The sequence below is a fragment of the Leopardus geoffroyi genome, chromosome E2 (genome assembly GCF_018350155.1).
Source record: "Leopardus geoffroyi isolate Oge1 chromosome E2, O.geoffroyi_Oge1_pat1.0, whole genome shotgun sequence".
Taxonomy (NCBI): domain Eukaryota; kingdom Metazoa; phylum Chordata; class Mammalia; order Carnivora; family Felidae; genus Leopardus; species Leopardus geoffroyi.
This window is the reverse complement of record NC_059335.1, coordinates 33,187,894-33,215,318: the sequence shown is the minus strand read 5'-3', so window position 1 is coordinate 33,215,318 and position 27,425 is coordinate 33,187,894. Positions and strand designations below refer to the sequence as shown.

The 27,425-nt window shown below is 44.4% G+C and overlaps 1 protein-coding gene across 1 annotated transcript in view; it reads left to right on the top strand.

Moving 5' to 3' along the window:
- The window catches only part of CES5A (carboxylesterase 5A), a 31,464-nt gene extending 6,639 nt beyond the window's left edge, over window positions 1-24,825 (top strand). Inside the window, 9 exon segments of the mRNA XM_045442794.1 lie at window positions 6,757-6,864; window positions 8,637-8,741; window positions 9,809-9,949; window positions 12,963-13,028; window positions 15,626-15,773; window positions 21,718-21,867; window positions 24,208-24,280; window positions 24,371-24,498; window positions 24,501-24,825. Of these exon segments, the coding sequence (XP_045298750.1) occupies window positions 6,757-6,864; window positions 8,637-8,741; window positions 9,809-9,949; window positions 12,963-13,028; window positions 15,626-15,773; window positions 21,718-21,867; window positions 24,208-24,280; window positions 24,371-24,498; window positions 24,501-24,619 (1,038 nt within the window). The 3' untranslated portion in view covers window positions 24,620-24,825.
- The last annotated feature ends 2,600 nt before the right edge of the window (window positions 24,826-27,425 follow it).

Sequence of the window (27,425 nt, the reverse complement as noted above, 5' to 3'; positions counted from 1 at the left end):
TTCCAGAGCGGCTGCACCAATTTGCATTCCCACCAACCGTGCAAGAGGGTTCCCGTTTCTCCACATCCTCTCCAGCATCTATAGTCTCCTGATTTGTTCATTTTGGCCACTCTGACTGGCATGAGGTGATACCTGAGTGTGGTTTTGATTTGTATTTCCCTGATAAGGAGCGACGCTGAACATCTTTTCATGTGCCTGTTGGCCATCCGGATGTCTTCTTTAGAGAAGTGTCTATTCATGTTTTCTGCCCATTTCTTCACTGGGTTATTTGTTTTTCGGGTGTGGAGTTTGGTGAGCTCTTTATAGATTTTGGATACTAGCCCTTTGTCCGATATGTCATTTGCAAATATCTTTTCCCATTCCATTGGTTGCCTTTTAGTTTTGTTGGTTGTTTCCTTTGCTGTGCAGAAGCTTTTTATCTTCATAAGGTCCCAGTAATTCACGTTTGCTTTTAATTCCCTTGCCTTTGGGGATGTGTCGAGTAAGAGATTGCTACGGCTGAGGTCAGAGAGGTCTTTTCCTGCTTTCTCCTCTAAGGTTTTGATGGTTTCCTGTCTCACATTCAGGTCCTTTATCCATTTTGAGTTTATTTTTGTGAATGGCGTGAGAAAGTGGTCTAGTTTCAACCTTCTGCATGTTGCTGTCCAGTTCTCCCAGCACCATTTGTTAAAGAGGCTGTCTTTTTTCCATTGGATGTTCTTTCCTGCTTTGTCAAAGATGAGTTGGCCATACGTTTGTGGGTCTAGTTCTGGGGTTTCTATTCTATTCCATTGGTCTATGTGTCTGTTTTTGTGCCAATACCATGCTGTCTTGATGATGACAGCTTTGTAGTAGAGGCTAAAGTCTGGGATTGTGATGCCTCCTGCTTTGGTCTTCTTCTTCAAAATTCCTTTGGTTATTCGGGGCCTTTTGTGGTTCCATATGAATTTTAGGATTGCTTGTTCTAGTTTCGAGAAGAATGCTGGTGCAATTTTGATTGGGATTGCATTGAATGTGTAGATAGCTTTGGATAGTATTGACATTTTGACAATATTTATTCTTCCAATCCATGAGCAGGGAATTTGTTTCCATTTCTTTAAATCTTCTTCAATTACCTTCATAAGCTTTCTATAGTTTTCAGCATACAGATCCTTTACATCTTTGGTTAGATTTATTCCTAGGTATTTTATGCTTCTTGGTGCAATTGTGAATGGGATCAGTTTCTTTATTTGTCTTTCTGTTGCTTCATTGTTAGTGTATAAGAATGCAACTGATTTCTGTACATTGATTTTGTATCCTGCAACTTTGCTGAATTCATGTATCAATTCTAGCAGACTTTTGGTGGAGTCTATCGGATTTTCCATGTATAATATCATGTCATCTGCAAAAAGTGAAAGCTTGATTTCATCTTTGCCAATTTTGATGCCTTTGATTTCCTTTTGTTGTCTGATTGCTGATGCTAGAACTTCCAGCACTATGTTAAACAACAGCGGTGAGAGTGGGCATCCCTGTCGTGTTCCTGATCCCAGGGAAAAAGCTCTCAGTTTTTCCCAGTTGAGGATGATGTTAGCTGTGGGCTTTTCATAAATGGCTTTTATGATCTTTAAGTATGTTCCTTCTATCCCGACTTTCTCAAGGGTTTTTATTAAGAAAGGGTGCTGGATTTTGTCAAAGGCCTTTTCTGCATCGATTGACAGGATCATATGGTTCTTCTCTTTTTTTTTGTTAATGTGATGTATCACGTTGATTGATTTGAGAATGTTGAACCAGCCCTTCATCCCAGGAATGAATCCCACTTGATCATGGTGAATAATTCTTTTTATATGCCGTTGAATTCGATTTGCTAGTATCTTATTGAGAATTTTTGCATCCATATTCATCAGGGATATTGGCCGGTAGTTCTCTTTTTTTACTGGGTCTCTGTCTGGTTTAGGAATCAAAGTAATACTGGCTTCATAGAATGAGTCTGGAAGTTTTCCTTCCCTTTCTATTTCTTGGAATAGCTTGAGAAGGATAGGTATTATCTCTGCTTTAAACGTCTGGTAGAACTCCCCTGGGAAGCCATCTGGTCCTGGACTCTTATTTGTTGGGAGATTTTTGATAACCGATTCAATTTCTTCGCTGGTTATGGGTCTGTTCAAGCTTTCTATTTCCTCCTGATTGAGTTTTGGAAGCGTGTGGGTGTTCAGGAATTTGTCCATTTCTTCCAGGTTGTCCAATTTGTTGGCATATAATTTTTCATAGTATTCCCTGCTAATTGTTTGTATCTCTGAGGGATTGGTTGTAATAATTCCATTTTCATTCATGATTTTATCTATTTGGGTCATCTCCCTTTTCTTTTTGAGAAGCCTGGCTAGAGGTTTGTCAATTTTGTTTATTTTTTCAAAAAAACAACTCTTGGTTTCGTTGATCTGCTCTACAGTTTTTTTAGACTCTATATTGTTTATTTCTGCTCTGATCTTTATTATTTCTCTTCTTCTGCTGGGTTTGGGGTGTCTTTGCTGTTCTGCTTCTATTTCCTTTAGGTGTGCTGTTAGATTTTGTATTTGGGATTTTTCTTGTTTCTTGAGATAGGCCTGGATTGCAATGTATTTTCCTCTCAGGACTGCCTTCGCTGCATCCCAAAGCGTTTGGATTGTTGTATTTTCATTTTCGTTTGTTTCCATATATTTTTTAATTTCTTCTCTAATTGCCTGGTTGACCCACTCATTCGTTAGTAGGGTGTTCTTTAACCTCCATGCTTTTGGAGGTTTTCCAGACCTTTTTCTGTGGTTGATTTCAAGCTTCATAGCATTGCGGTCTGAAAGTATGCATGGTATAATTTCAATTCTGGTAAACTTATGGAGGGCTGTTTTGTGACCCAGTATATGATCTATCTTGGAGAATGTTCCATGTGCACTCGAGAAGAAAGTATATTCTGTTGCTTTGGGATGCAGAGTTCTAAATATATCTGTCAAGTCCATCTGATCCAATGTCTCATTCAGGGCCCTTGTTTCTTTATTGACCGTGTGTCTAGATGATCTATCCATTTCTGTAAGTGGGGTGTTAAAGTCCCCTGCAATTACCACATTCTTATCAATAAGGTTGCTTATGTTTATGAGTAGTTGTTTTATATATTTGGGGGCTCCGGTATTCGGCGCATAGACATTTATAATTGTTAGCTCTTCCTGATGGATAGACCCTGTAACTATTATATAATGTCCTTCTTCATCTCTTGTTACAGCCTTTAATTTAAAGTCTAGTTTGTCTGATATAAGTATGGCTACTCCAGCTTTCTTTTGGCTTCCAGTAGCATGATAAATAGTTCTCCATCCCCTCACTCTCAATCTAAAGTTGTCCTCAGGTCTAAAATGAGTCTCTTGTAGACAGCAAATAGATGGGTCTTGTTTTTTTATCCATTCTGATACCCTATGTCTTTTGGTTGGCGCATTTAATCCATTTACATTCAGTGTTATTATAGAAAGATACGGGTTTAGAGTCATTGTGATGTCTGTATGTTTTATGCTTGTAGTGTTGTCTCTGGTACTTTGTCTCACAGGGTCCCCCTTAGGATCTCTTGTAGGGCTGGTTTAGTGGTGACAAATTCCTTCAGTTTTTGTTTGTTTGGGAAGACCTTTATCTCTCCTTCTATTCTAAATGACAGACTTGCTGGATAAAGGATTCTCGGCTGCATATTTTTTCTGTCTAGCACACTGAAAATCCCGTGCCAATTCTTTCTGGCCTGCCAAGTTTCAAAAGAGAGATCAGTCACGAGTCTTATAGGTCTCCCTTTATATGTGAGGGCACGTTTACCCCTTGCTGCTTTCAGAATTTTCTCTTTATCCTTGTATTTTGCCAGTTTCACTATGATATGTCGTGCAGAAGATCGATTCAAGTTACGTCTGAAGGGAGTTCTCTGTGCCTCTTGGATTTCAATGCCTTTTTCCTTCCCCAGTTCAGGGAAGTTCTCAGCCATTATTTCTTCAAGTACCCCTTCAGCACCTTTCCCTCTCTCTTCCTCCTCTGGGATACCAATTATGCGTATATTATTTCTTTTTAGTGTATCACTTAGTTCTCTAATTTTCCCCTCATACTCCTGGATTTTTTTATCTCTCTTTTTCTCAGCTTCCTCTTTTTCCATAACTTTATCTTCTAGTTCACCTATTCTCTCCTCTGCCTCTTCAATCCGAGCCGTGGTGGTTTCCATTTTGTTTTGCATTTCATTTAAAGCGTTTTTCAGCTCCTCGTGACTGTTCCTTAGTCCCTTGATCTCTGTAGCAAGAGATTCTCTGCTGTCCTCTATACTGTTTTCAAGCCCAGCGGTTAATTTTATGACTATTATTCTAAATTCACTTTCTGTTATATTATTTAAATCCTTTTTGATCAGCTCATTAACTGTTGTTATTTCCTGGAGATTCTTCTGAGGGGAATTCTTCCGCTTGGTCATTTTGGATAGTCCCTGGCGTGGTGAGGACCTGCAGGGCACTTCCCCTGTGCTGTGGTGTATAACTGGAGTTGGTGGGCGGAGTCGCAGTCAGACCTGATGTCTGCCCCCGGCCCACCGCTGGGGCCACAGTCAGACTGGTGTGTGCCTTTTCTTTCCCTCTCCTAGGGGCGGGATTCACTGTGGGGTGGTGTGGCCCGTCTGGGCTACTTGCACACTGCCAGGCTTGTGATGCTGGGGATCTGGCGTATTAGCTGGGGTGGGTAGGCAAGGTGCACAGGGGCAGGAGGGGCAGGCTTAGCTCGCTTCTCCTTAGGTGATCCACTTCAGGAGGGGCCCTGTGGCAGCGGGAGGGAGTCAGATCTGCTGCCGGAGGTTTGGCTCCTCCGCAGAAGCACAGAGTTGGGTGTTTGCACGGAGCGAGCAAGTTCCCTGGCAGGAACTGGTTCTCTTTGGGATTTTGGCTGGGGGATGGGCGGGGGAGATGGCGCTGGCGAGCGCCTTTGTTCCCCGCCAAACTGAGCTCTGTCGTCCGGGGGCTCAGCAGCTCTCCCTCCCTTTGTCCTCCAGCCTTCCCACTTTTTGAGCAGAGCTGTTAACTTATGACCTCCCAGACGCTAAGTCGCGCTTGCTGTCGGAACACAGTCCGTCAGGCCCCTCCGCTTTTGCCCGCCAGACTCGGGGGCTCTGCTTGGCCGGCGAGCCGCCCCTCCGCCCCGGCTCCCTCCCGCCAGTCCGTGGAGCACGCACCGCCTTGCCGCCCTTCCTACCCTCTTCCGTGGGCCTCTCGTCTGCGCTTGGCTCCGGCGACTCCGTTCTGCTAATCCTCTGGCGGTTTTCTGGGTTATTTAGGCAGGTGTAGGTGGAATCTAAGTGATCAGCAGGACGCGTGGTGAGCCCAGCGTCCTCCTACGCCACCATCTTCCCTCCTCCCACTTTGGGCAACAAACACTTTTATACACATTGTCTCCCTCAAGCCTCACAGAGAGAGTTAGGGGCTCTCTGTCATTTTGTGGACAAGAGCTGTCATCAGGAGGAGTTTAAATGAATTACCCAAGATCACATCCTGAGTAATAGTTTGAAGAAAAATCCCTGACATTTATAGGGTAGAAGCCCTGGTGTCCAATTACCAGGACTGGTAATTACTTGTTTAATAGAAAAGTTCAGCTAAAACTTAAAAAAAAAAAGGATGCATATAACATTTTATTTTAACTTCAAAGAGAAAGTGTACATTTCTCTATCAGTGGTTTGGTATATAGTGTGGTATCTTTTCAAGGTTGGTCTGCTGGCTGGAGGTCCAACGTGATTCTCTGGCATAAACCACCCATTGGAATCATGGTCCTCTAATTACGGTTTCAGCTTCTTTACAGTGAGCATGAATTTTAAAAGATGCGTGCTTTGTAGTCTGTGAATGAGGTGCATTTATGGAATTTTCCGCTCCCCCCCCCCACCCCGCCGCACCCAACGTATTTTACTCTTACCTTTTTCACACCTAATTTGCTGGCAGTATTTTTCAGCTACTTGTCTTTATCACAGGTTTCTTTCCCCAAAACATAGTTTTGTTTTCTTTTCTTATACACATACTTCACTGGTTCCCACAGTATTTCATTGATTATGTAATTACAGTAGCAAATGTAACTGACCAAACAAGTGAGGAAGCAAACACACCTGCCTCTTGGCCAGAAACTTGTGGGAATAGAAACCTGTGGTGGTGCTAGAAAATAGCCCACTGGCTCTGAGTGCTTGGCATCTCCAGGGTCACATGTTCATCACAAAAGTCTGTTACATAGAAGTGGGTTAAGAGAGCTTCCACCGTGTAGCACTTGACAATATACAAGATATTTTTGTATCTTCAAAATAATTCAGTAAGGTGAATTATAATAACTCAACTTTACATATATGATGACAACCCCCGTTTTGTGGGTGCATGCTGTCTGACCAGGCATTGTGCAAAGCCTTCTATATTTGTGACTTCTGCTCTATGCCACAATTCTGTGATATGTGCTCCATTTTTCCTTCCAGTTTTGCAAGAAGTAAATTGATGCTCAGAAATATGAAACAATTTGCCTGAGATCCCCCCAGCTAGGAAATGAAGGAGCTAGCAAGCAATCACACACCAGGATGTTTGACCTCAAAGTTCCTGAAGCACCTGGGGCTCAGACACGTTAAATAATTTGTCCATACATCCATGGCTAGTCCTTGAGTCCCCAAACCAGGGCTTTTTTTATTCTGTAAGCACAAAGCTTTTAAGGAGGCTTCCTGGGAAGGTTTCTTTAAGGAAAGGTGGGTGGTGTATGTGCTGGATGGAGAGTCCCCTGCATAACTTTTCCTGGTCTCCTGTGTTCTCTCTCCAGATTCTGTCCCCCATGGCCAATGGCTTATTCCACAAAGCCATCATGGAGAGTGGGGTGGCCATCCTGCCTTTAGTGTTGCTATTCCCTGGTTATGAGAGGAAGAAGGATGTAAGTATCTCGTTAACACCTCTCCTCTACTTGGTCAGAGGAGAATGTGGTCAGGTGTCGATAGACCATGTACTTGGCAGTCCTACTGACCATGGTCAAAAGAATCTGATGCTGGCCAAGGTGAACCTTATTGCTCTAAGGGAGGCCTGGTTTGACAGAAAATAGGTCCCCAGTGAAATACTGTTGGTGTGCGTGAATGTGTGTGTGTGTGTGTGTGTGTGTGTACATGAGTGTCTATGTAATTGTTCTGACATCTTATTCATTATTCTTCACTTAGGATATATAACTCAGTCCCCTGTGTTATATACGGCTCATCTCCTATATCGACTCCACTCTATCTAGAGTACTCTGTTAAGAAAGATTCTTAGGCTGTTTCCAATTCAGTGGGAAATAACACTGTGACTGATTCTTGTTGCCTGGCATGAGATTGTGAGGGGGCAGTGAGGCATATGCCCCAGACTTTTGTCATCTGTCGTCTTGGTTAGTGCTCTAGCAGACAGTGAGGACCTGGAGACCAAGGTCTCTGTATCTTTCATGTCCCAGCATGATTCCTGGTGCATATTAGGTGATTATTGCTGTTTGCTGAATGAATGAGTTAACAAATGAGCTGATTCGGTCAATGAAGATTAAGCACGGGGCTGTGGAGCCACCTCCTGGGGACTATGCATTTTCGTGGTGCATTTGCTTGAACACCTGATAGAAAATGACAGTGCACACCACAAGCAGAGACGTGGAGTCATAATATTGTAAAAATACTCTCAATGCATCGGGAATATTGATTTGGGGAACATGACATACCAACTTTCAGTTTGTGCCTCTGTTTGTTCATTTAGCACACGTACGCTGAGTGTCCATAGTCCTCCCAGCTCTATGCTAGGACCTGTGGGTTTGTAAATGGGAAGGGCTACACTGACTTCAGAAGACCATAATCATTTTATGACAAAGGTTTTTAACCTGAAATCCATGGGTAGTTGGGAGATGGTCCTTGAGCTCCTACAGTTGTACGTTGTGTGTAGATTCTATATGTTTGTGCATTTTCCCAGGGAGCGGGTTTGTAGCTTTCGTTGGATTCTCAGAGCATTCATGACTCCCAGACACTTGGGGGGCCACCACTTTCAAGGGATGAGCTCCCACGGATAGTTCGACGACTGCGCAAGGCAGTGTTTGTGAAAAGGCTAGGTAGAGAAGGTGGGAATCCTTGAGGTAACAGGAAATCAGAGGAGGCAGGGGTTCATGGGAGCTGCAGTGGTCTGAAAGGACATCTCGGAGGAGCTAGGGATGAGTGGAATTGATGTGAGACAGAAAAAGCTGTTCAGGGTATTCTAGGCTGTGGTGGGGGTGAGGCTTAACAGAGCTGACAAGCTGGCACTGAGCCAGAGTCATGCCTCAACTGACAGTTAAGTCATGCTTGCAAAGCTGCTCCTCACGCTTGGGGCTCCTGGCTCCACTCAGCATCCCAGAGTTGGGCGTCTGGACTCAGTGAGGCTTACTGCCAGTGGAGCCAACACCATCGGACTGGTCTCTCCGTGGCCAGGAATCTTGACTCTGTTCCACAGCCACAGGCTGACATACCACCTCCCCCTACTCCAGCGGTTGCTAAAGATGACAAGGAGAGTCAGGCAAGAGAACAAAGAGGTACAGTGCCCGCCTGTCCTCAGGGGGTGGGGAGGGGCAGCAGGCTTCATGTATGAAGGATCTAGGACTCTTTTCACTTTTCATTTTCTTGGCGACTTTCCATGCTGTGCTCTGACCTGGTCCTTCTCTGGCAACAGTTGCAGGTGCTTGCGCATATCTGTGGTTGCCATGCGTCTGACTCTGCTGCCCTGCTGCAGTGCCTGAGGGCAAAACCCTCCGAGGAGTTGTTGGACATCAGCAAGGTGAAGAGGGGCAGGAGGGCTTGGGGGCAGGGTTGTGCTTGGAATGGAATGGCAGACAAACCCCACCACTCTCTTACTTACTTTGATATGGGATTTGGAAAGATGGAGGTTGGGATTCATAGTAATGGCTGTAGAATGTACAGAACCATGATAGGTAATTTAAAGAACTTGATGGGCCAGGGATGCTGCTTAGCCAGGAGAAGATCCAGGAAAACACAAATGTTGTCTTTAAGTCACTGGGAAGAGGGACTTCCCCTGTTCCACATGCTGCCAGAAGCTAAAATCAGTGTCAAGAGTGTGAGTTCTGTTAGGAAGCCATTTTGGCTTGGTATAACCAGGAAATTTCTAAAAACTCTGAAAAAGGGCCAGCACCTTTAGAAGATAGTGAGACACCCACCTCTGTAGGTATGCAAGCAGAGTCTAGATGACCACTGACAAATTTCAGTCACTGGACTGAATGAGCTCTTTGTGCCCCTTCCACTCGTGAGAGCTTCTGATGGTCCTTGGAAGAGCAAGGCCATTATCTGTCAGATTCCAACAATTGTGAAATACTTTGTTGGCATGGATGAAGGGTCCGCTGTGAGTTGTGCTGGAGTCTGGGAGCTGGATAACAAGTCCTTGACCCGATGGAGTGTGAAAGGTCTTCTGTGTGCTCCCCGCCATCCCCACTCCCAAACAGAGACCCCCCCAAAAACGTGGATAAAGCCAGGTGTTTCCTCCTGAGACCCAAGACTCAGCCAGATCAAAGGCACAGTGCTGAGGAGGACATCTCGGGAAGATGCGCATACTAATCCCCACTACTGTGGCCACTCCCCTGTCCCCTGCTCACCACTCTGCCTGCTGCATTTGGTCAGTGGTTCTCAAAGAATTTGAGCCCCTTTGCCTAAGCAAGTGCAGGGCCGGCCAAGCAGAACTGGTACATCAGGATGGGCCAACTGTGGCTTTTTCCTTTCTTAATGTAGTTTGATCACTGCTCGGCGGGTTGGGTCTCCTTGGCTGGGGGCTTGGGGACAGCAGATTTTGTGAACAGAAGCAGATGCTGATTTTTCTCTTCTTCCTTATTCCAGAAAACCACGTTTTCCATTCCAGTGGTTGATGAGTTTTTCTTTCCTGATGAGCCTCTAGCCCTATTGACTCAAAAAGCATTTAATTCAGTTCCTTCTATCATCGGAGTCAATAACCACGAGTGTGCCTTCCTGCTGCCCACGGTAAGGATCCCAGCTGTCCTTCCTGTCGCTTCCTCAGCGGTGTGGCAGCTGTATATGCTTCCACAGCTCAGCACAGCCAGCAAGGACGCCAAGTGTTATGCAGGAGCCCGGAAGCCAAGGACACGGTGATGCCCCTTCCCCTCTCTGAAGGAGGGTAGCTGAGGACTGAGGGCAGCCGGAGTCAGCATCTGCCCGGCTCCTCATACAAGGTTCATGGAGAAAGAAACAACTCTACGAAAAAAGTAAGAGAGGATGGATCCATTTGAGCTTTGTTCAAAACGTCACAAATGATTGTTTCAAATGAGCACAGTTAATACTTCAAAGATGAATTTCATGCAGGTTTGGAAAATGTTCAGGCCTTTACATTTTCGTGTGCGGTTATGAGATTTTGACTTCCAAGGATGCTCTCTGGGTTTGTACAAGTTGCGAAATCACTGAATTGTCTTATTCATTCAACAAGTATGAGGGGAACATTTACTTTACGCTCTACACCCTGGTAAAAAGCAAGCATTCAACAGTGAACAAGTCACGCAGTCCCAGCTTTCTGCAGGCTCACATCCTACTGGGGAGGCCCAGATGAAATGGACAGTTGAAAAGATGGTTTCCGAAAGTATAAGTGCTAGGAAGGACATAAACTGGTGGGAGAAGGTCTTTAGGGAGGAGAAGGGGTGGTCAAGAAAGGCTTCTCCAAGGAGGGATTATTTGTGCTCAGGCTGAGTCCTGAGAAGGAGCCCTGATTTCTTGACCCTGCCATTTAAAGAAGACCCTCTTGATTTGAAAGAAACTTTTCATCTGTCCTCAGAAGGGTAGGAATGCTCAAACCCATAACATCATCACAGCGCAGTCATGGAGACCAACCTCCTCCTTTTAAGCTGAGGGAAATGTGGTTATGAAATCCAGAGGCTTGTCAAGGTTCAAGGCTAGTTGGTGGCTGGTTAGAACCAGAACCCTGAGTTCATCAGGCTATTAAAGGCCTGTTCTACCATTATTAGTGTGACTTACAGAGCAATGTTTTGGAGTAAGTGGGAGTGAGGATCTTTCTGCTCGTGTTGCAAATGAGGCATCTGAGTCACAGACTGTGGCTTCAGCAAGGCCTTTCGATGCTACCAGGTTTGTGCTAGAAAGAAAAAGGCAGGCGCTACCGATGACACCACCACCATAACCACTGCAACCAGTCCCGAGTTCTTCCACGTGCCCAGTGTGTACCGTCTGTCCAACAACTTGCAAATGGGCATTGTTATTCCTGTTTTTCAGTTAAAGAAACTTAGTCTCAGAAAGGCTAAAATTCCTTCCCCAAAGTCTCCCAGCTGGGGGAGGAGACAGTGTTGTGTAATTTCTTCATGCATTTAGGCTCTGCCATTAAATGTTGGGTTCTCTGGTAACCTGCTGTGTGACCTTAAGTGAATTGCCCAACCTCTCTGAACCTTCGTTCCTTAATCCGTGGTATAGGATGATCTTAACTACCTGCTTCACAAGCACACGTCAGTAAATGTTAGCTATTGGAATTATTCAAGTGGCAGGATGGGAATTGGTGCCTGGGTCTGCATAGCTCAAGAGCCTACATCAGTGTGGATAGTTCGTGTGACCTCGCAGTGACATCCACTGCTGACCATTGGAGACCATAGGAAATCCTCCAAAATTCCCTCCAAATCCTTCAGCTGCTGAACATATAGAGAGGTTCTTAGTGGTTGAAATACATGTGTAGATAAATTGAATGATTCAGGAGTTTCCCTCAGATGCCAGGAGACAGAGATGTTTAAATATTTACCCTCGTGATTTATTATCTCAAGATTTTCAGGAGAAAATGTCAAAGCGAAATTCATTTGACAAGTGGAGAGTATTTCTACCCTCTCATGTTTTTAAGCTGTAATACTGGCCAGGGAGGGGTCTTTTAACAAGTAATTACTCCTAGCCCTTACTATGTACCAAGCATAGCCTATGTTCTTTTTTAAAAATATTTATTTATTTATTTATTTATTTATTTACTTAGAGCACGCGTGCACGACCAGGGGAGGGGCAGAGAGAGAGGGAGAGAGAGACTGGGCCCAAGCAGCCTCAGCACTGTTAGTTAGCAAAGAGCATGACGTGGGACTCGATCTCACGAGCTGGGAGATCATGACCTGAGCTGAAATCAAGAGTCAGACGCTTAACCGACTGAGCCAGCCAGGCACCCAAGCAAAGCCTCTGCTCTTAACCACCAGTCTTGCCACCTCACTGGCTCTCTGCAAACTGCTGGCATCTCAGAGGCCCTAATTGTAAAGATCTCTAGAAAGAGAACAATAAACCACTAGTTTGAGATTTTTCTGGCCTCTCTTTGAATGTGGTGTCAAAGCCAAGCTGTAGCCTGTATTAGTTTGCCCGGGCTGCCACAGCAAAACACCATAGACCAGGTGGCTTAAACAACAGAAACTTATTTTCTCACAATCCCAGGGGCTGGATGTCCAAGATCAAAGTGTCAGCAGGCTTAATTTCTTGTGGGGCCTCCCTCCTTGGCTTGCACGAAGTCATCTTCTCCCTGTGTCCCCACATGGTCTTTCTTCTGTATGCACACGTCTGGTGTCTCTGTGTGTCAGAATTTCCTCTTCCTATAAGGACACCAGTCAGGTTGGATTAGGGCCCAACTAAAGTCCTCCCTTTCATTTCATCACTTCTTGAAAAACGTGGTCTCCACTCCATCACATTCTGGAGTACTGGGGGTTAGGTCTTCAACGTGGGAATGGGGGTTGGGGGGCACATTTCAGCTCATAACATGGTCTTTCCACAGGGCAGCCACTCGGGCCCCACAAGGCCACAGGTATGGCAGGGAATGGCTGCCTTTTAGCAAGTGTGAGAAGAGACTGTCATTACTCCGACCCAGTGAGGCCACTCCTGCATGTCGCCCCTTGGGGACTAAATGAGTTCCTGCTCTTCCCAGCCTCCCCTCTAAAAGGCAGGCCCCTCAGCCCTCAGCGAGACCACTTTCCCTTCTGGTGTCTTGAGGTGCTCACAGAGGATGCCCTACTTCTCTCCACAGGAGTTTCCTGAGATCCTCGGGGGCTCCAACAGGTCTCTGGCCCTCTACTTCGTACACACGTTCCTGGTAAGTGAGCCTGGGCAACTGTGACTCGTCAGAGATTCACCTATTTAACAGACCTCCTTGGGGCACACTCAGCAGTAGGGGCTGGGGCTGCAGTCATTCCTCGTTCACTCATTCAGGGAATCTTTGCCAAATAGAGTACCACAGTCCCTTATTCACAATCTCAAAATCCAAGGAGCTCTGAAAAACAGCCTGTAGGACAACCAAACCTTCCTTAGCTGATAGGTGGCCCTTGGTATTTATTGTTCTCATCCACTTCATTCATCCCCCTATTCGTGTGCTTCTCTGATGACATAAGTAGTGTGGGGGCTGGGGCAGCCGCCCCCAGAGCACGTGACATGACACGCAGCCTATATACTGAATTATTTATGCACAGTCAGCAAAGTTCTGAATTCTGAAACACACCCGGAACTAAGGACCTGTATTCACTCCACGCCAGCCGGGCACTGTATTAGGTTCCAGCGAGGCCCAGGACCCTGACTCAACTGTTTATTCATTCACTCCCTGAACAGATGTGTCAGTATCAGGTCTTAAGCCAGACACTAGATGTAGGAATGGATTCCTTTCTCTTCTTCCCTCCTTCTTGCCGTAAACATCCAGTGTGAACTCTGTCCAGTTTCCCTTCGTGCATTTATTCATTGACTGGCTGCTTCTTGAGAGGCCAGCACTCACCTAGGCACTGAGGTACAGTGATGAGCAGGCACTCCTTCTACACTTGCAGAACCTGGAGAGCGTGTGGTGGATGAAGTGAAGGAGGCACTTCAGTAGTGTCTGCAAACCAGAGCAGAGGAATGTTCGAGGCCCTGTGTGGCCCACGGGAGGAAGCAGGTGGCTGCCTCAAGGAGAAGAGCCTTGAAGGATGAGTTAGGTTTGTCTGGCTGGTAGAGGAACAGGGGCCAGGGGAGCTGGAGGTCCAGGCCGGAGGACCCAAGATTAGAAGCAGAGGAGTGTGATGAGGTCAGCTGCAGGGTAGGCTGCAGTAGAGGAGGGTGCTTGCGGCTGCTATATGCTCTGAAAGGAAGGTGAAGTTCATCCCAGGGGCTGGGAACAGAGGAAGAGTGGCATGATTTGATTTCCATTTTGGAAAGAGCCTTCTGGCCACAGAGTGAGCCAGACCAGAGGCAGGGGATCCTTCGGACCCCAAGGCCCAGAGGTAATGCTTGATGAGTCTTGGCTATCTAGTGGTCCAAACTGGGATTAAGGTTTGAGAGATACTTAAAATATATATACACCAGACAGTGAGACCTCGCAGGCTGGATTGGAGATGGCCTCATGGAGGAGGCCATCTGGTTTAGGAAAGGGAAACATTTGAGCAGAGGGCATTTCAAGAGGAGTAGGTATGTTGAACCGGGTCCTAGGAGTGGGAAGTGGGCTTTGTGGGGAGGTGCAGGAGGACTGGAAGGGCACGCAGTCTCTCCTAGGTGGCAGAGCAAGCACTTTTCAAATGATTAAGTTGTTCTCTGATGCAGATGGCATAGCCTTGCTCTGGAACCCCAGGGGTCTGCACTGTGAGTAGCCCACTGGGGCTCACCAGAGGGTCCAGAGAGCATCCGGACCCTCCTTGGGTACCCTGAGCACCTAGGGGTCTGCTGGTCACGTGGTTCAAGTCAGGGGCACTTGCACCAGAGCCTGGACTTGCTCTGGGCCTGATTAAAAACACTCAGCCTTCAGAGGACCCCTGATGAACAAGTCTGAGTGTGCTGTATACTGCCTCCAAATTCCAGAGAAACATCTGCAGGACCATGCTTGTTTTCATGTTGGGGGGTGGGGATGGTGGTTGAGGTGCCATAACTTATCCCAGCATTCCCTAGACCCCCCAGATCCCCAAGAACATCATTGATGTGGCAGACCCTGAATCTTCATGAAGTTTACGTTGCATCCTCTGGCATTTGCGCTGGGGGCAAGTTGAGGGATCGAAGACTGGGAGGCAGCCCAGTGTCGGGCCAAGAAGTCACGGAATGCCCCGTTAAGGGTTTTGGCAATAGGTCTTGAGGGAAACCAATAGAGCAGAAGACCTGCTCTGTGCCAGACAGCATGTTTCTTTCTTCATATCTCATGCGATTCCCAGCACAGCCTGTTTTTTATAGATGAGGGAACTCCAAGAGAGCAACTAGCTCGAATCAGCAAAGGACTGGAGGCAGTGCCACTACCTGAAGCCGGCCTCCTGGGTGTGGGACCTGTGTTGGCACAAAGGTCTACACTCAGAAGAGTTCTACACTTGATTGAATGCTATGTTGTCACCATCTTGAAATTGGTATCATTTTTGAACAACGTTGCCCTGCAAACCATGTTGCCAGTTCTGGCCAGGGGTGGCCGTTTCTGGAGCATCTCAGAGAGGCATGTGCACGGTGATTAGTAGCATGAAATTTGGCTGCAAGTGAAAGAATGGTTGTACCAGTTTGGACAACCCCTTAACCTCTCTAAACCTCAGTGCCCTCATCTGTGAAATGGGGCTAATTTTGATATTTACATCATGGAATCACTGTGTGCATTAAATGAGGCGATGCATGTAAAGACCTCAGAATCATGTCTGCCCAGGCAAACGCTTGACGTGTTGGATGTTGCTGACCTGGATCTTCTGTGGCCATGATTTCTTACAGCATATTCCCACCCAGTATTTGCACCTTGTGGCTGATCATTACTTCTACAACAAGCACTCCCCGGTTGAAATACGAGATAGTTTTCTGGACTTGCTTGGAGATGTGCTCTTTGTGGTCCCTGGGGTGGTCACAGCTCGATATCATAGAGGTGAGTCTCTCAGCACTACCCCCGCTCCCGACACAGCAGGGTCACAGCTCAGCAAGGCCAGTGGCTGCAGGAATTCTTGTTGCCTGATGACTGGCCCTGCTCCACCCTTCTGTTCCCTCAGTTAGAGGGAGTTCCCAAGGATGTCTGGGATACAACCCTGCAGGCTGACCTTTGCAATTGCCGTGCCTTTCAGAGTTCAGGGATGTTGATCAGTTTTTGTTGTTTCTCTTTCTCCTCCTTTGTCAGGACCATCCAGAAAATTCCCACCTCCCCATTATTTTATTTCCCACATTCCTTTCTCTGAAAGAGTCTTCCCAAACATTTTAAGTATCAGCAGTAGTGGAGCAATCATAAAGGGAGTATTACTTGTGGCGACACAAACCTTGTTTCCCTCCTTACCCCTGCCCTGCCCTTATTCTCTCTCCATCTCTCTCTCTCTCTCTCTCTCTCTCTCTCTCTCTCTCTCTCTTCCATTCCCCTTTCCTTCTGTTTCCACAATTTTTTATCAAGAGCCTACTATGTTCCTGACAGTATTCTGGGCCCTGAGGATACATCAGTGAACAAAACAAAGACACCATGTAATTCACATTCTAGTTGGGGAGACTAACAAACAAGTCAAGATAGAATATATATGTGTTAGATGGTAATAGAAGAAAAAAAAAACAGGGCAGGGGATAGCAGTGGCAGGGCACTATAAGATTCTGTATCAAAAGGTCTGCAAAGGTGACAAGGGAATGAGGACCAAGAACGGACTCTTCAATTTGGGAACACAGAGGTCACTGGTGACCTTGACAGGAACTATTGTGATAGGATGATGGGAGTAAAAGCCTGGTTAAAATGGATTCAAGAGAAAATGAGCAAACTGATCTCCAGAGAATACAATCCCAATCTCAAACTTTCACCAGTGGTTTTGGAGAAATGAATGAACTGATTCGAAAAATTTACATGGAAATGCAAGGATAGCCAAAACAATCTTGAACAAGAACACCAAAGTTAGTGGACTTACAAGTTATCTGATTTCAAGTGTTATTTTTGAGTACAATCATTAAGAAAGTCTGGTACTGGCTGAAGAATAGACACATAGAACAGAGTGGAGAGTTCAGAAAATTGACAGTTAACCAGTTTTTGACAGAGGTGCTAAGATAATTCAATGGAGAAAGGAAATTCTGTTCAAAAAACAGAGCTGAAATGACTGGATATCTATGTAGAAAAAGTGAGCCTCAACCCTCTAACTCACACTATACACAAAAATCAACGTGAGTTGAGTTGTAGACCCAAATGCAAAAGCTTAACTTGTACTTAAGCAAAATAAACTTTTTTCTCATCAAAAAACACTATTAACAATGTTAGCAAAAGTGGTGGAGGCGGAAACTCCAAAATCTGTCCCACCACAAAAGCAGTGAATAAATTGGCAAGTACTGTCAGAATCAATTTTACCAGAACTCTGGAAATAAATCAAGGGTGTATAGCAAGCAAATGAGCATTTCATCAAAATATAGACCCTGGAGTCTCAATGAGAGTGTTTGTGGCATGTTAACTTACTCTGCACCATTTCCTGCCACCAGCTAGGCAATGGCCTTAAAGACAGCAGCCCATATTTATAGTCTAGGCTGCTAGTACTGGAGGGAGAAAAAAGAACCTATTCTCAAAGACTTGTGGTTGTTTGCTTTGACCTATCTGGTGGCTCCCTAAACAACTAAGCTAAAAGGGCTTGCTTTTATTTCCCCTAACATAGAGCTTTCTCAGGGATTAGACACCTACCTGGAGGGCATTTTTCATAAACATTTAAAGGTAAATGCATTTGCTGATACCACTAGGGGCAAGGGATAACAGTTGGAATAAATAAGAGACAACACTCAGAAGGAAAAGCTGGGCAATGAGCTGCTCTGGGAATAAAGGATTGAGAAGCTCTCCATATACCTGGGAATTTAGAAGGCCTTGTGCATATTCAGAGTAGGGAGCATGCTCATAAAAGCCCTGAGATGGCCCTAAGCTGTTATATCTGGCTGACCTGGAGGCTATCCTCAAACAGAAAGTGAAAACTAAGTAAGAGTTGTAAACTGTCTGGCTGAGTGTTGAGGGATGTTCCAACACACACACACAATGCCCATCTTCAAAGACTGGGAGATTTTGTTTGTTTGTTTTAGGCTTTTATGAAAACCTCAGCTGACCCATAAAATTATTAGTCGACCACTAAGAAAACAGGAGAAAGACTTTGGTGGCTACACATGAGCAAGAAACATTTATCTTTTTAATTTTTGTAATGTTTTATTTTATTTTTGAGAGAGAGAGAGAGCAGGGGAGAGGCAGAGAGAGAGGGAGACACAGAATCCAAAGCAGGCTCCAGGCTCTGAGCTGTCAGCACAGAGCCCAACGCAGGGCTCAAACCCACAAACTGTGAGATCATGACCTGAGCTGAAGTCGGACGCTTAACCGACTGAGCCACCCAGGCATCCCAGTACAGAAACATTTCTAAACAAACAAACGACCACAACCACAACAAGCAGTAACAACAAACCATGGAAAGGAGGTAGAATCTGATGTTCAGAGTTGCCACGTTATAATATTCAAAATCTCCAGTTTTCAACAAAATATTACAAGGCATGCAAAGAAATGGGAAAGTATGGCCCACAGACAGGAAAATAATTAATAGAAACTGTCCCTGAAGAACCCCAGACATTAGATTTACTGAAGGCTTTAAACCAACTATTAAACATGCTCAAATAGCTGAAGGAAACCACATATAAAAAATTAAAGGAAACCATGAGAATGATGTTTCACCACATACAGAAGCAATAAAGAGAGAATTTATAAAATTATAAAAAGGACCAAATAGATATTCTGGCATTGAAAAATACAACTGGAATGGAAAATTCACTAGAGGGACTCCACAGAAGATTTGAACATAGAGAAGAAAGAAACAGAGAACTTGGACACAAATCCATTGAGATTACCCAATGTGAGGATCAGAAAGAAAAAGGAATGAAGAAAAGTGAACAAAGCTCAAGAGGCCTGTGGAACACCATTAAACATCTCAACATATGCATGATAGGACTTCCAGAAGGAGAGGAGAGAAAAAGAGGTAAAAATAATATTAAAAAAGTAATTATCAAAATGTCTCAAATTTGATGAAAGATGTAAATATTCATGTACATGAATTTCAGGGACTCCCAAGTAGGAGGAAACTCAAAGAGATGTATGTAGAGACATATTACAATCAATCAAAAACCAAAACCAGAAATTCCTGAAAAAGGTAAGAGAGAATAGACTGATCATGTACAAAGTAGTTTCAATAAGATTAACAGCTGATTTCTCAACAGAAACCACAGAGGCCAGAATGGCATATTCAAAGTGCTGAACTAATAATAATAATAATAATAATAATAAAGTGCCTGCCAACCAAGATTTCCATATGTCAAAACTATCTTGAAAAATGAAGGAGTAATCAAGACATTGCCAGATAAACAAAACCTGAGAGATTTTGTCACTAGTAAACCTGCCTGATAAGAAATGATAAAGGGAGTCCCTAAGGCTGAAATGAAAGGACACTAGACAGTATCTCAAACCCACAAGAAGAAAAACCAGCACCACTAAAGGTACTCACATTACTTATGTTTACTTGTAGAAGTCAGTATTAATTCATTTTTGGTTCTCTAATGTCTCTTTTCTTCCTATATGATTTAAAAGACAAGTGTAAAGAACACTAATTTTAAATCTATGTTTTGACATACAGTGCATCAAGGTGCAATTTGTGACAACAACAACATAAAGGCACAGAGCTATAAAGGGGGAAAGTTTTTGTATACCATTGAGACAAAGTTGGTATTCATTGGAAATACATTATTTTAAATTAGGATGTTAATTATAATCCCCAGAACAACTACTTAGAAAATAACTACAAATATGTAGAGTAAAAGAAACAAGAGGGGAATCAAACTGGTACACTAGAAAATATTATCTAACACAAAAGAAAGTAGTAATGGAAGAATTGAAGAATAAAAAATATATGACATATTGAGGAGCAAATAGTAAAATGGCAGAAATAAATCCTTCCTAATCAGTAATTACACTAAATATAAATGGATTCTCTCAAAAGGCAGAGATTTCAGAATGAATGGATTATAAAAACAGAGTCCAACTGTATGCTGTTCTAAAAGAGATTCACTTTAGAAATAAAGATACAAATAGTTTGGAAGTAACAACGGATTCTTGGATATAATGCCAAAAGTGTAATGAAAAGAGAAAAAATAGATAAATTGGACTTCATAAAAATTAAAAATTATTGTGCATCAAAGCACAATATAAAGGAAGTGAAAAGACAACCCACAGAATGGGAGAAGATATTTACAAATCATATACAGTAAAACCTTGGATTGAGAGCAACTTGTTCTGTGAGTGTTCCACAAGACAAGCAAACATTTCTAATAAAATTTAGCTTGATAAATGAGCAATGTCTTGCAATACAAATAGTACATGACACCAAACATCACATGATCACAGCTGAGCCATTGATTCTTCTCTCTCTCTCTCTCTTGCTGTGGGATTGTGGGTGATCGTCTCCCATGCTCAGATGCTCAGTCTCAGGCCAGAGTGTTTGGCAGAAATCAGTGATTTTTCAAAACATTGGAAGGTGCCTACAACTGGCACTAGTATATTTTTTGTCACTTCAAAGCACCTAGGGACAGTCCTTTGCTTTTCCATACAAGAGTAAGCTTAGGAATGCTTTGCTTCATTCTAGGTCAGGCTGCCTGAGATATAGACCCTTTCCTCTGCTGCCTTGCCAGTTACATTAAATACAGTATATGACAAGAGTTTATTAATATTGTGCTGTAGTCAACATCTGTGCGAACATAGACAGTGGTCCCCATGCAGAAAAATGTTGAAAGGAAAGGCAGTAAGAAGGAGATGATTATGGTGGAAGTTAAGGAAATCATTGAGAAAACCACAATGTTATTGAGAATGTGGAGAAACTGGAACTCTCATATATTCCGTTTACACGGAGGTCAAGGACAGGCGAAATTAATCTGTGGTGACAGGAATAAAAACATTGATTGTTTCTTGGTAGAGTGAATACAAAGACACCAAAGGGAATTTTCCAGGCTGATAGAAACGGTCTGTATACCTGGGCATGGTGATGTCATGTCGTGAATGTCAGTGCATTTGTAAAATCTCATCAAACTGTACAATTAAAATCTGCGTTTTTTATTGCCCCTAAATGATACTTCAGTTAATGGAGAGAAAGAGAGAGACAATGAGGGGAGAGGAAGCAGAGATGATGAGTAATGTCAGGTCTTGCTAGAAGGGATTTAGAGAGATAAGGCAGTAACCAGAGGGGAAACGGAAACCAAGAGTACGTGTGTTTGTGTGTGCCTGTGTGTGTGCATGTGTATGTGTGCGTATGTGTGTGTCGGTGCGTGTGTACGTTGCACATGTGTGTATGCATGTTAACGGGAGACTCTGGAAGCCTGTTGGCTACTGATGGCAGTGGTCCAGTAGAGAAAAATTGATGATGCAGGGAAGGAGGGGGGGATTACAAAGCAAAGGCCTTCAGCTGAAGAGAGATGAAACAATGTTGAAAGCAGGGAGTAACTTTGTTCGCTTTGTCTCCAGACAGCCGAACCAGAGTTAGTGACAAGAAGTCACAGGGAGGTAGGTCTTGGCTCAGTAAGAAAGGCTTTTAGAGAAGTAAAAAAACTATTGCCCTCTCAGACTGCCCCGAGGGGTGCTGAGCTCTTGCCACCAGGGACGTAGGGGCTGCTGTGGCAGGAAGTGCTGGCCTCCGACAAAGAAGAAGGAAGTTAGCATGGTTCGAGTCACCTGTCTTCTCCCAGCCATCCCACCCGTGGGTCTGTGGAGCCAGGACCAGCCCGGGTGGGGACGCAGGGCCGCCCCTGCTCCGCTGCGCATGCGCACCGGCCGCAGGCCCTTTCCTGCCTCTCCACAGATGCTGGCGCACCTGTCTACTTCTATGAGTTTCAACACCGGCCCCAGTGCATAAACGACACAAGGCCAGCTTTCATGAAAGCCGATCACTCTGATGAAATCCGCTTCGTCTTTGGAGGTGCCTTCCTGAAAGGCGACGTTGTCATGTTCGGTAAGAAACGGCTTCGGGGGCTTCTGCTCTGGCAGGGACTGGAGCTTGGGATGAGCTGGGGAGAAGGCACTGTTAGCACGAAGTCCCTCAACCGCCCAATACTATGCAAGAGTCCAGAAGACTGGTGGGTTAGGATTTAATCTATGGTTTACAGACATAGCCATTCCCTGGAAAATGCCCCCCTCTTATTTTTAGGAAAAGGAGTTGCCAGCGTTTGCTTGATAAGCGTTTCTCTTCATACTAAAGCCTAAAGGCGTGGGCCCTTGAGGGCACTCATGCAATCTAATTTTCTTGTTTTTAGTTAGAACCTCTTTCTTCCTTCTCTCTGACCACTAGTCTCAACCCTCCTTGCCCTTTCTAGAATCACTGATGCTACCCAGGGCTTTAAAAGGAAAACAAACAAACAAACAAACAAACAAACAAACATGTTTTTCATAATTCCAGCCCAAAGTAGTGGGACCCAGGTGATCTAATGTAGATGCTTGCAAACTGTTGCTAGCAAGGTTAGCTCATTCATTCCTGAATTTATGACCTGTTCAGTGCCTAAAATAAGAAGCCAGTCACATGAGGTTATCAATAGAGAAAATATAGGAACTACACACTATAGATATCACTAAAATATTTTGTTTAAGAAATTACACAATACAGGCTCTTAAGCAGTTCGCGCTGGCTTCTTGACAATGAGGACAGAGCCTCCGCCTAAATATGCGCTCTGTTTATTCATTATGTGATTTATTCATTCCCATCCTTGTAATACAGGTAATGACACAACTACCTCCTACGTTGTCTTAAGGATTAAATGAAACAATTCTCATAAGGTATACAGTGAGTGCTTAATAAATGTCCCTGTTACTATTACTCAGCAGCCATCACTGAGCATATAACTGTGTGATGGGCACAGGAATCTCCAAATGGGAAAAAATGAACCGCATGTGTATCAAAGGCTAAATTCCTTAATATCTAAGGAGCTCTTGGGGCGCCTGGGTGGCTCAGTTAACCGTCCGACTCTTGATCTCAGCTCAGGTCTTGATCTCAGGGTCATGAGTTCAGGCCTCTCACTGGGCTCCACACTGGGCATGAAGCCTACTTAAAAAATATAGAGAGATAGAGATAGAGATAGAGATAGAGATAGAGATAGAGAGATATATGGTATATATATCTATAAATATTTATGGTACATAATATATATAAAGAACTCCTAAAATCAATGGGAAAATAACAACCCAGTCAAACACTGGGCAATATATAAATAGTTTATGGAAGAAGAAACATGTGACTTTTAAGCATGAAAATCCACTTGACCTCACCCATATCAAGAGGATTGAACATTAACCTTGACTGAGGAATTCTCTCTCAACTATCAAGGTTGGGGAGAGCAATACATTTTACATAATATATTTCAGCAGGTGTGGGGAGACCGACAACCTCATATATTAATGGAAAATTTAAAATGCAGATAGTCTTTACCCTAGCAGTTCAACTTCTAGAATTTTTTGCACAATTATATACAGGCGAAGGTTTAGGCACACACTGAAGCATTGCTTCCACCAGCAAAAGATTGGAAACGATGCTAAGATCCACCAAGAGAATATCGGATGCCTGAATTATATATTCATAGATAACTGAATATATACGTACTTACGTGTTATACATTTATAGAACAATAAATGGCAATGAATGGAAGGTTTATAGACAACAGTGTGGGCCTATCTCCTGGATACAGTTTTAGTACAAAGAGAAAGACGCAGGATATATGTTCGTATTATACCGAGTATGTGAAAAGGCATCTGCCAAAAACCCTTGCACGAGGCTAGCCTGCCTTCGGAGGACACTCAAGAAGCCGGTAGCTATGGTTGCCTCTGAGGCTGGTAACTAACTGGGTGTCTGGAGGGAAGAGACAGGAGGGAAACTTACTTTCGTTAGATACCCTGCCTGCATTTTGGATTTGTCCTTTGAGCACGTATTACTTTCTCAAATAGAGAAATGCCATAATTAATTAATTGTTTGAGGGGGAGTGGTAGAAGGAGAGAGAGAGAGGTGGTCTCTGACCCGAGGAAACCTGCAGCCTCATGGGAATTTCTGGAAGAGCACTGGTTAGACAGGGAAGCTGTGTGATCCGCCTCCTCCATTTGGAAGCCAGGATCCCTCGGGCGAACCCTGGCGGCTCTAGGCCTCAGTATGTGCAGACACAAAATGAGCCCAACGATTGAGGATTGAGCGGTGGGCCAGTGAGAGGATCCCGGTGGGAAGGGAGGTGTGAACGAGATTCAGCAGGCCCGAAGCACCTTGGGCTTCTGGCAAATCCGTGTGAGAGCCGGATTTTGTGATTGTCTCCTTCAGAAGGAGCCACCGAGGAGGAGAAATTGCTGAGCAGGAAGATGATGAGGTACTGGGCCAACTTTGCTCGGACCGGGTAAGTGAGCACTGCCTTGGTGCGGGCTTTCCCCACAGCCAGGCGTCTGGGGGGTAGAAAGCTCACCCCCACCTCTGCCCTCACTTCCAGGGACCCTAACGGGGAAGGTGTGCCTCTGTGGCCAGCCTACACCCAGAGCGAGCAGTACCTGAAGCTGGATCTGAATGTGAGCGTGGGACAGAAACTGAAGGAGCAAGAGGTGAAGTTTTGGACAGATACCATCCCCTGATACCCTCCACTTCCACAGCCCTCCCCAGTCCTCCTTCTCCCTTACTCTCCCTTTCTCTGTTCCCGCCTGGCTTCTTCTCTTCTGCTCCATGGGAAGTTCTCTCTGTGTGATTTGGTTTTCCTTCTTCCACAATTTCACCCACGATCCTTAGCTCCGTTTCTGTGTTTAGCTACTTCGTGGAATCAGCTGCTTTCACCGATGTTTTATGGTCTTGAGGGTGATTCTTAGGGGAATTCTTTTCAACATCAAACAATGCTACCGGCCTTAGAAGGCTACCAGATTTCTTCAATAAATCACCGTGATGGCTGGCATATTACTTGATATCATAATGACCTTGTTAGTCAGATGAAACACAATCAGAATGTAAAATATGTACAAGGAACAGAATTTAATTCTGTGTTCAGAACATTCTCACAACCCCCAGCATTCAAGATGATGTGGACTTCCTATGAGACAAGGTGTCTGTGTGTGTTAAGTGAAATGTGAGTGCTTCAGCTCCGATCCAGGCGAGTTTCAGCCACAAGCCAAACATGGATGTCCTGAACACCAATGGCCTGAACTGGATCTTTCCTCCAGCTCAGGAGATATGTGGGGGAGGGGTGGGGGAGGCCAGAGAGCCTCCTTCTCAGCAATGGAAACCAGACATCCTCCAAGGTCAGGGGCCCAGAAGTCAGACACCAGGCAGTAAGGTCAGGTCAGGGAGATACTGAGGAGAAAAGATGTTTGATGGGACTGAGACTAATCCATCCTTCCATAAACCTATAATGGGTGCCTGATGTGTACCAGACATATCCCCACTGGAGCTACAGTGGTAAGCAAGACACGTTCGCCACCAGTGGTAAGCAAACAAACAGTAAGCAAACATTCACACAGACGAATATCTGATGATAGAAATTTGATAAGTTCACCTAGGGAGAGTAAGGTGTTTTATTAAAGTGTAACGGGGGACCTAATTTAGATGGAAGTCTTAGGAGGTTCCCTCTGGAGAAATAATATTTATCTTAAGAAAGGGTGAATTAGAGTTAGCCAGTTGATAGGTAGGGATGCACTTGTACCCTTGATATCCATATAATTCATATTAAAACCACATAATCCCTATTCTATTCATGTCATTTACCAGGGTAGTTAGTTTTTCCTTGTGATTGCTCCAAGAGTGCGTTATGTGCATAGAATAGGAGGGTTCCCGAAATGTCAGTAATGTAGAGTTCCTCTGGGTCAGAGATCTCCTAATCCTAGCCTGAGTTTGGCCCCAAGAAATGCTTTGTTTAGTCCACACATGTCAAAAACATTTTGGAATTAATTTCCAGTTAATATGAAGTTAGGGGAATTTCACTTTGGAAGCCATGTGTCCAGCTTCTCCAGAGTAGAAGAAGAAGGCAAAAAAAAAAAAAAAAAAAAAAAGGAGGTGGAGGTGGAAGAGGAGGAGCAAGAAGAAGAAATCTGGCATCAGCGGAGCTGAATTCCCACCTGGTAACCAGGGTTTCTGACAGCCCACACGTCACCTTTGAGCCAGTTAGAAGGCATTCTTTCTTCAAAACCCTCCACAGACAGACTTCCTCCAGGAAATCATCATTGATAAATAACTACGTCTATGATGTGAAAAATATCTCCTCTGAAGTAGTGCCCCTGTGCAGTGCACAACCTGCACAACTGTTCTCAATGACCCTGATAGAATAAATCTTCAGAACCGGGTAGAGTCTACCCCTTTACAAAGGCATGAGCTCTCAACTTTCTACAGTCCTCACCATTCCCCTTTGTCGTATGCCTGGTCCATTTCACTCATTGATATTACCTGGCCCCAAAGGTGTTTAAGCCTGGGCCCCTGGCCTCTCATTTTACAGAAATCTATGGAGAAGTAAAGGAATTCATCCAAGATCATTCAGTGAATTAGCAGCAAGTAAAAACCAGGCCTTGAGTCTCTTGTCTTTCCAGATCAGGACACTCTGCCATGCTGCCTGCCTCCCTTAGCATATGGTTCAAATCTGTTGGATTGTTTCTGGCCTAGGTGGTTGTGGAAGGGGTAGATCAACAATCCTTGGGGCATTTTATGGTTCTAGGAAGAGGAACCAAGCCACACACAAGCAAGCTGGAAATTCAATTGCCTGTGCAGCTGCAGAAGGCTAATTTCTACATTGATATTTGGCTTAACTAACAGCTAGAAAACACCACTCAACTCATTTTTTAAAATACTATCATATTAAATGACATTACACTTATTTATATACTGCACACAGTCCCAGTATCCTCAAATATGATTCTAATTTTGGTAGGTGTCTTGCAAGAGGGAGCATATTTCCAACTCATCCAGATACAGGGCCCTCTTTCCTCCTTATTCCTGTCCACATGTGATCAGATGTTGTATTGAGTTAAAGTTGAAATATGAGTGTCAGTTGGCATCCTGCTTTTTTCATTTAATTCAGGATTTTCTATCAGAAGTGTAAGTAGAAGAATCACCCAGGGAGCTCTTCCAAAATTCCAGTGCCCAACCTACTCCCCAGTCCAACCAAACCAGAAACCTGTATTTTCATTTGTTGGGCATTTGACACACACCCCTGGTTAAGAGCTGCTGAGTACTCAGTGTGGTGGATGAATTCCAGGTTGCTAGAGGATCTTCAAAAACTCAGCTTACATATCTGCCTGATGTGGCTACATCACAATCTCTAGCTGTTAGTCTGCTCCTGGACATTTATGGATATAATTTGAAAAGCAACTTTTTTTTTTTAATTTATTTTGAGAGAGAGAGAGAGATAGAGAGCAAGCAGGGGAGGGGCACAGAGAGAGGAAGACAGAAATCCAAGCAGGCTCCACACTGTCAGCTCAGAACCCCATGTGGGGCTCGAACCCATGAACCGTAAGGTCATGACCTGGGCCTAAATCAAGAGTCCGATGCTTAACTGACCAAGCCACCCAGGCACC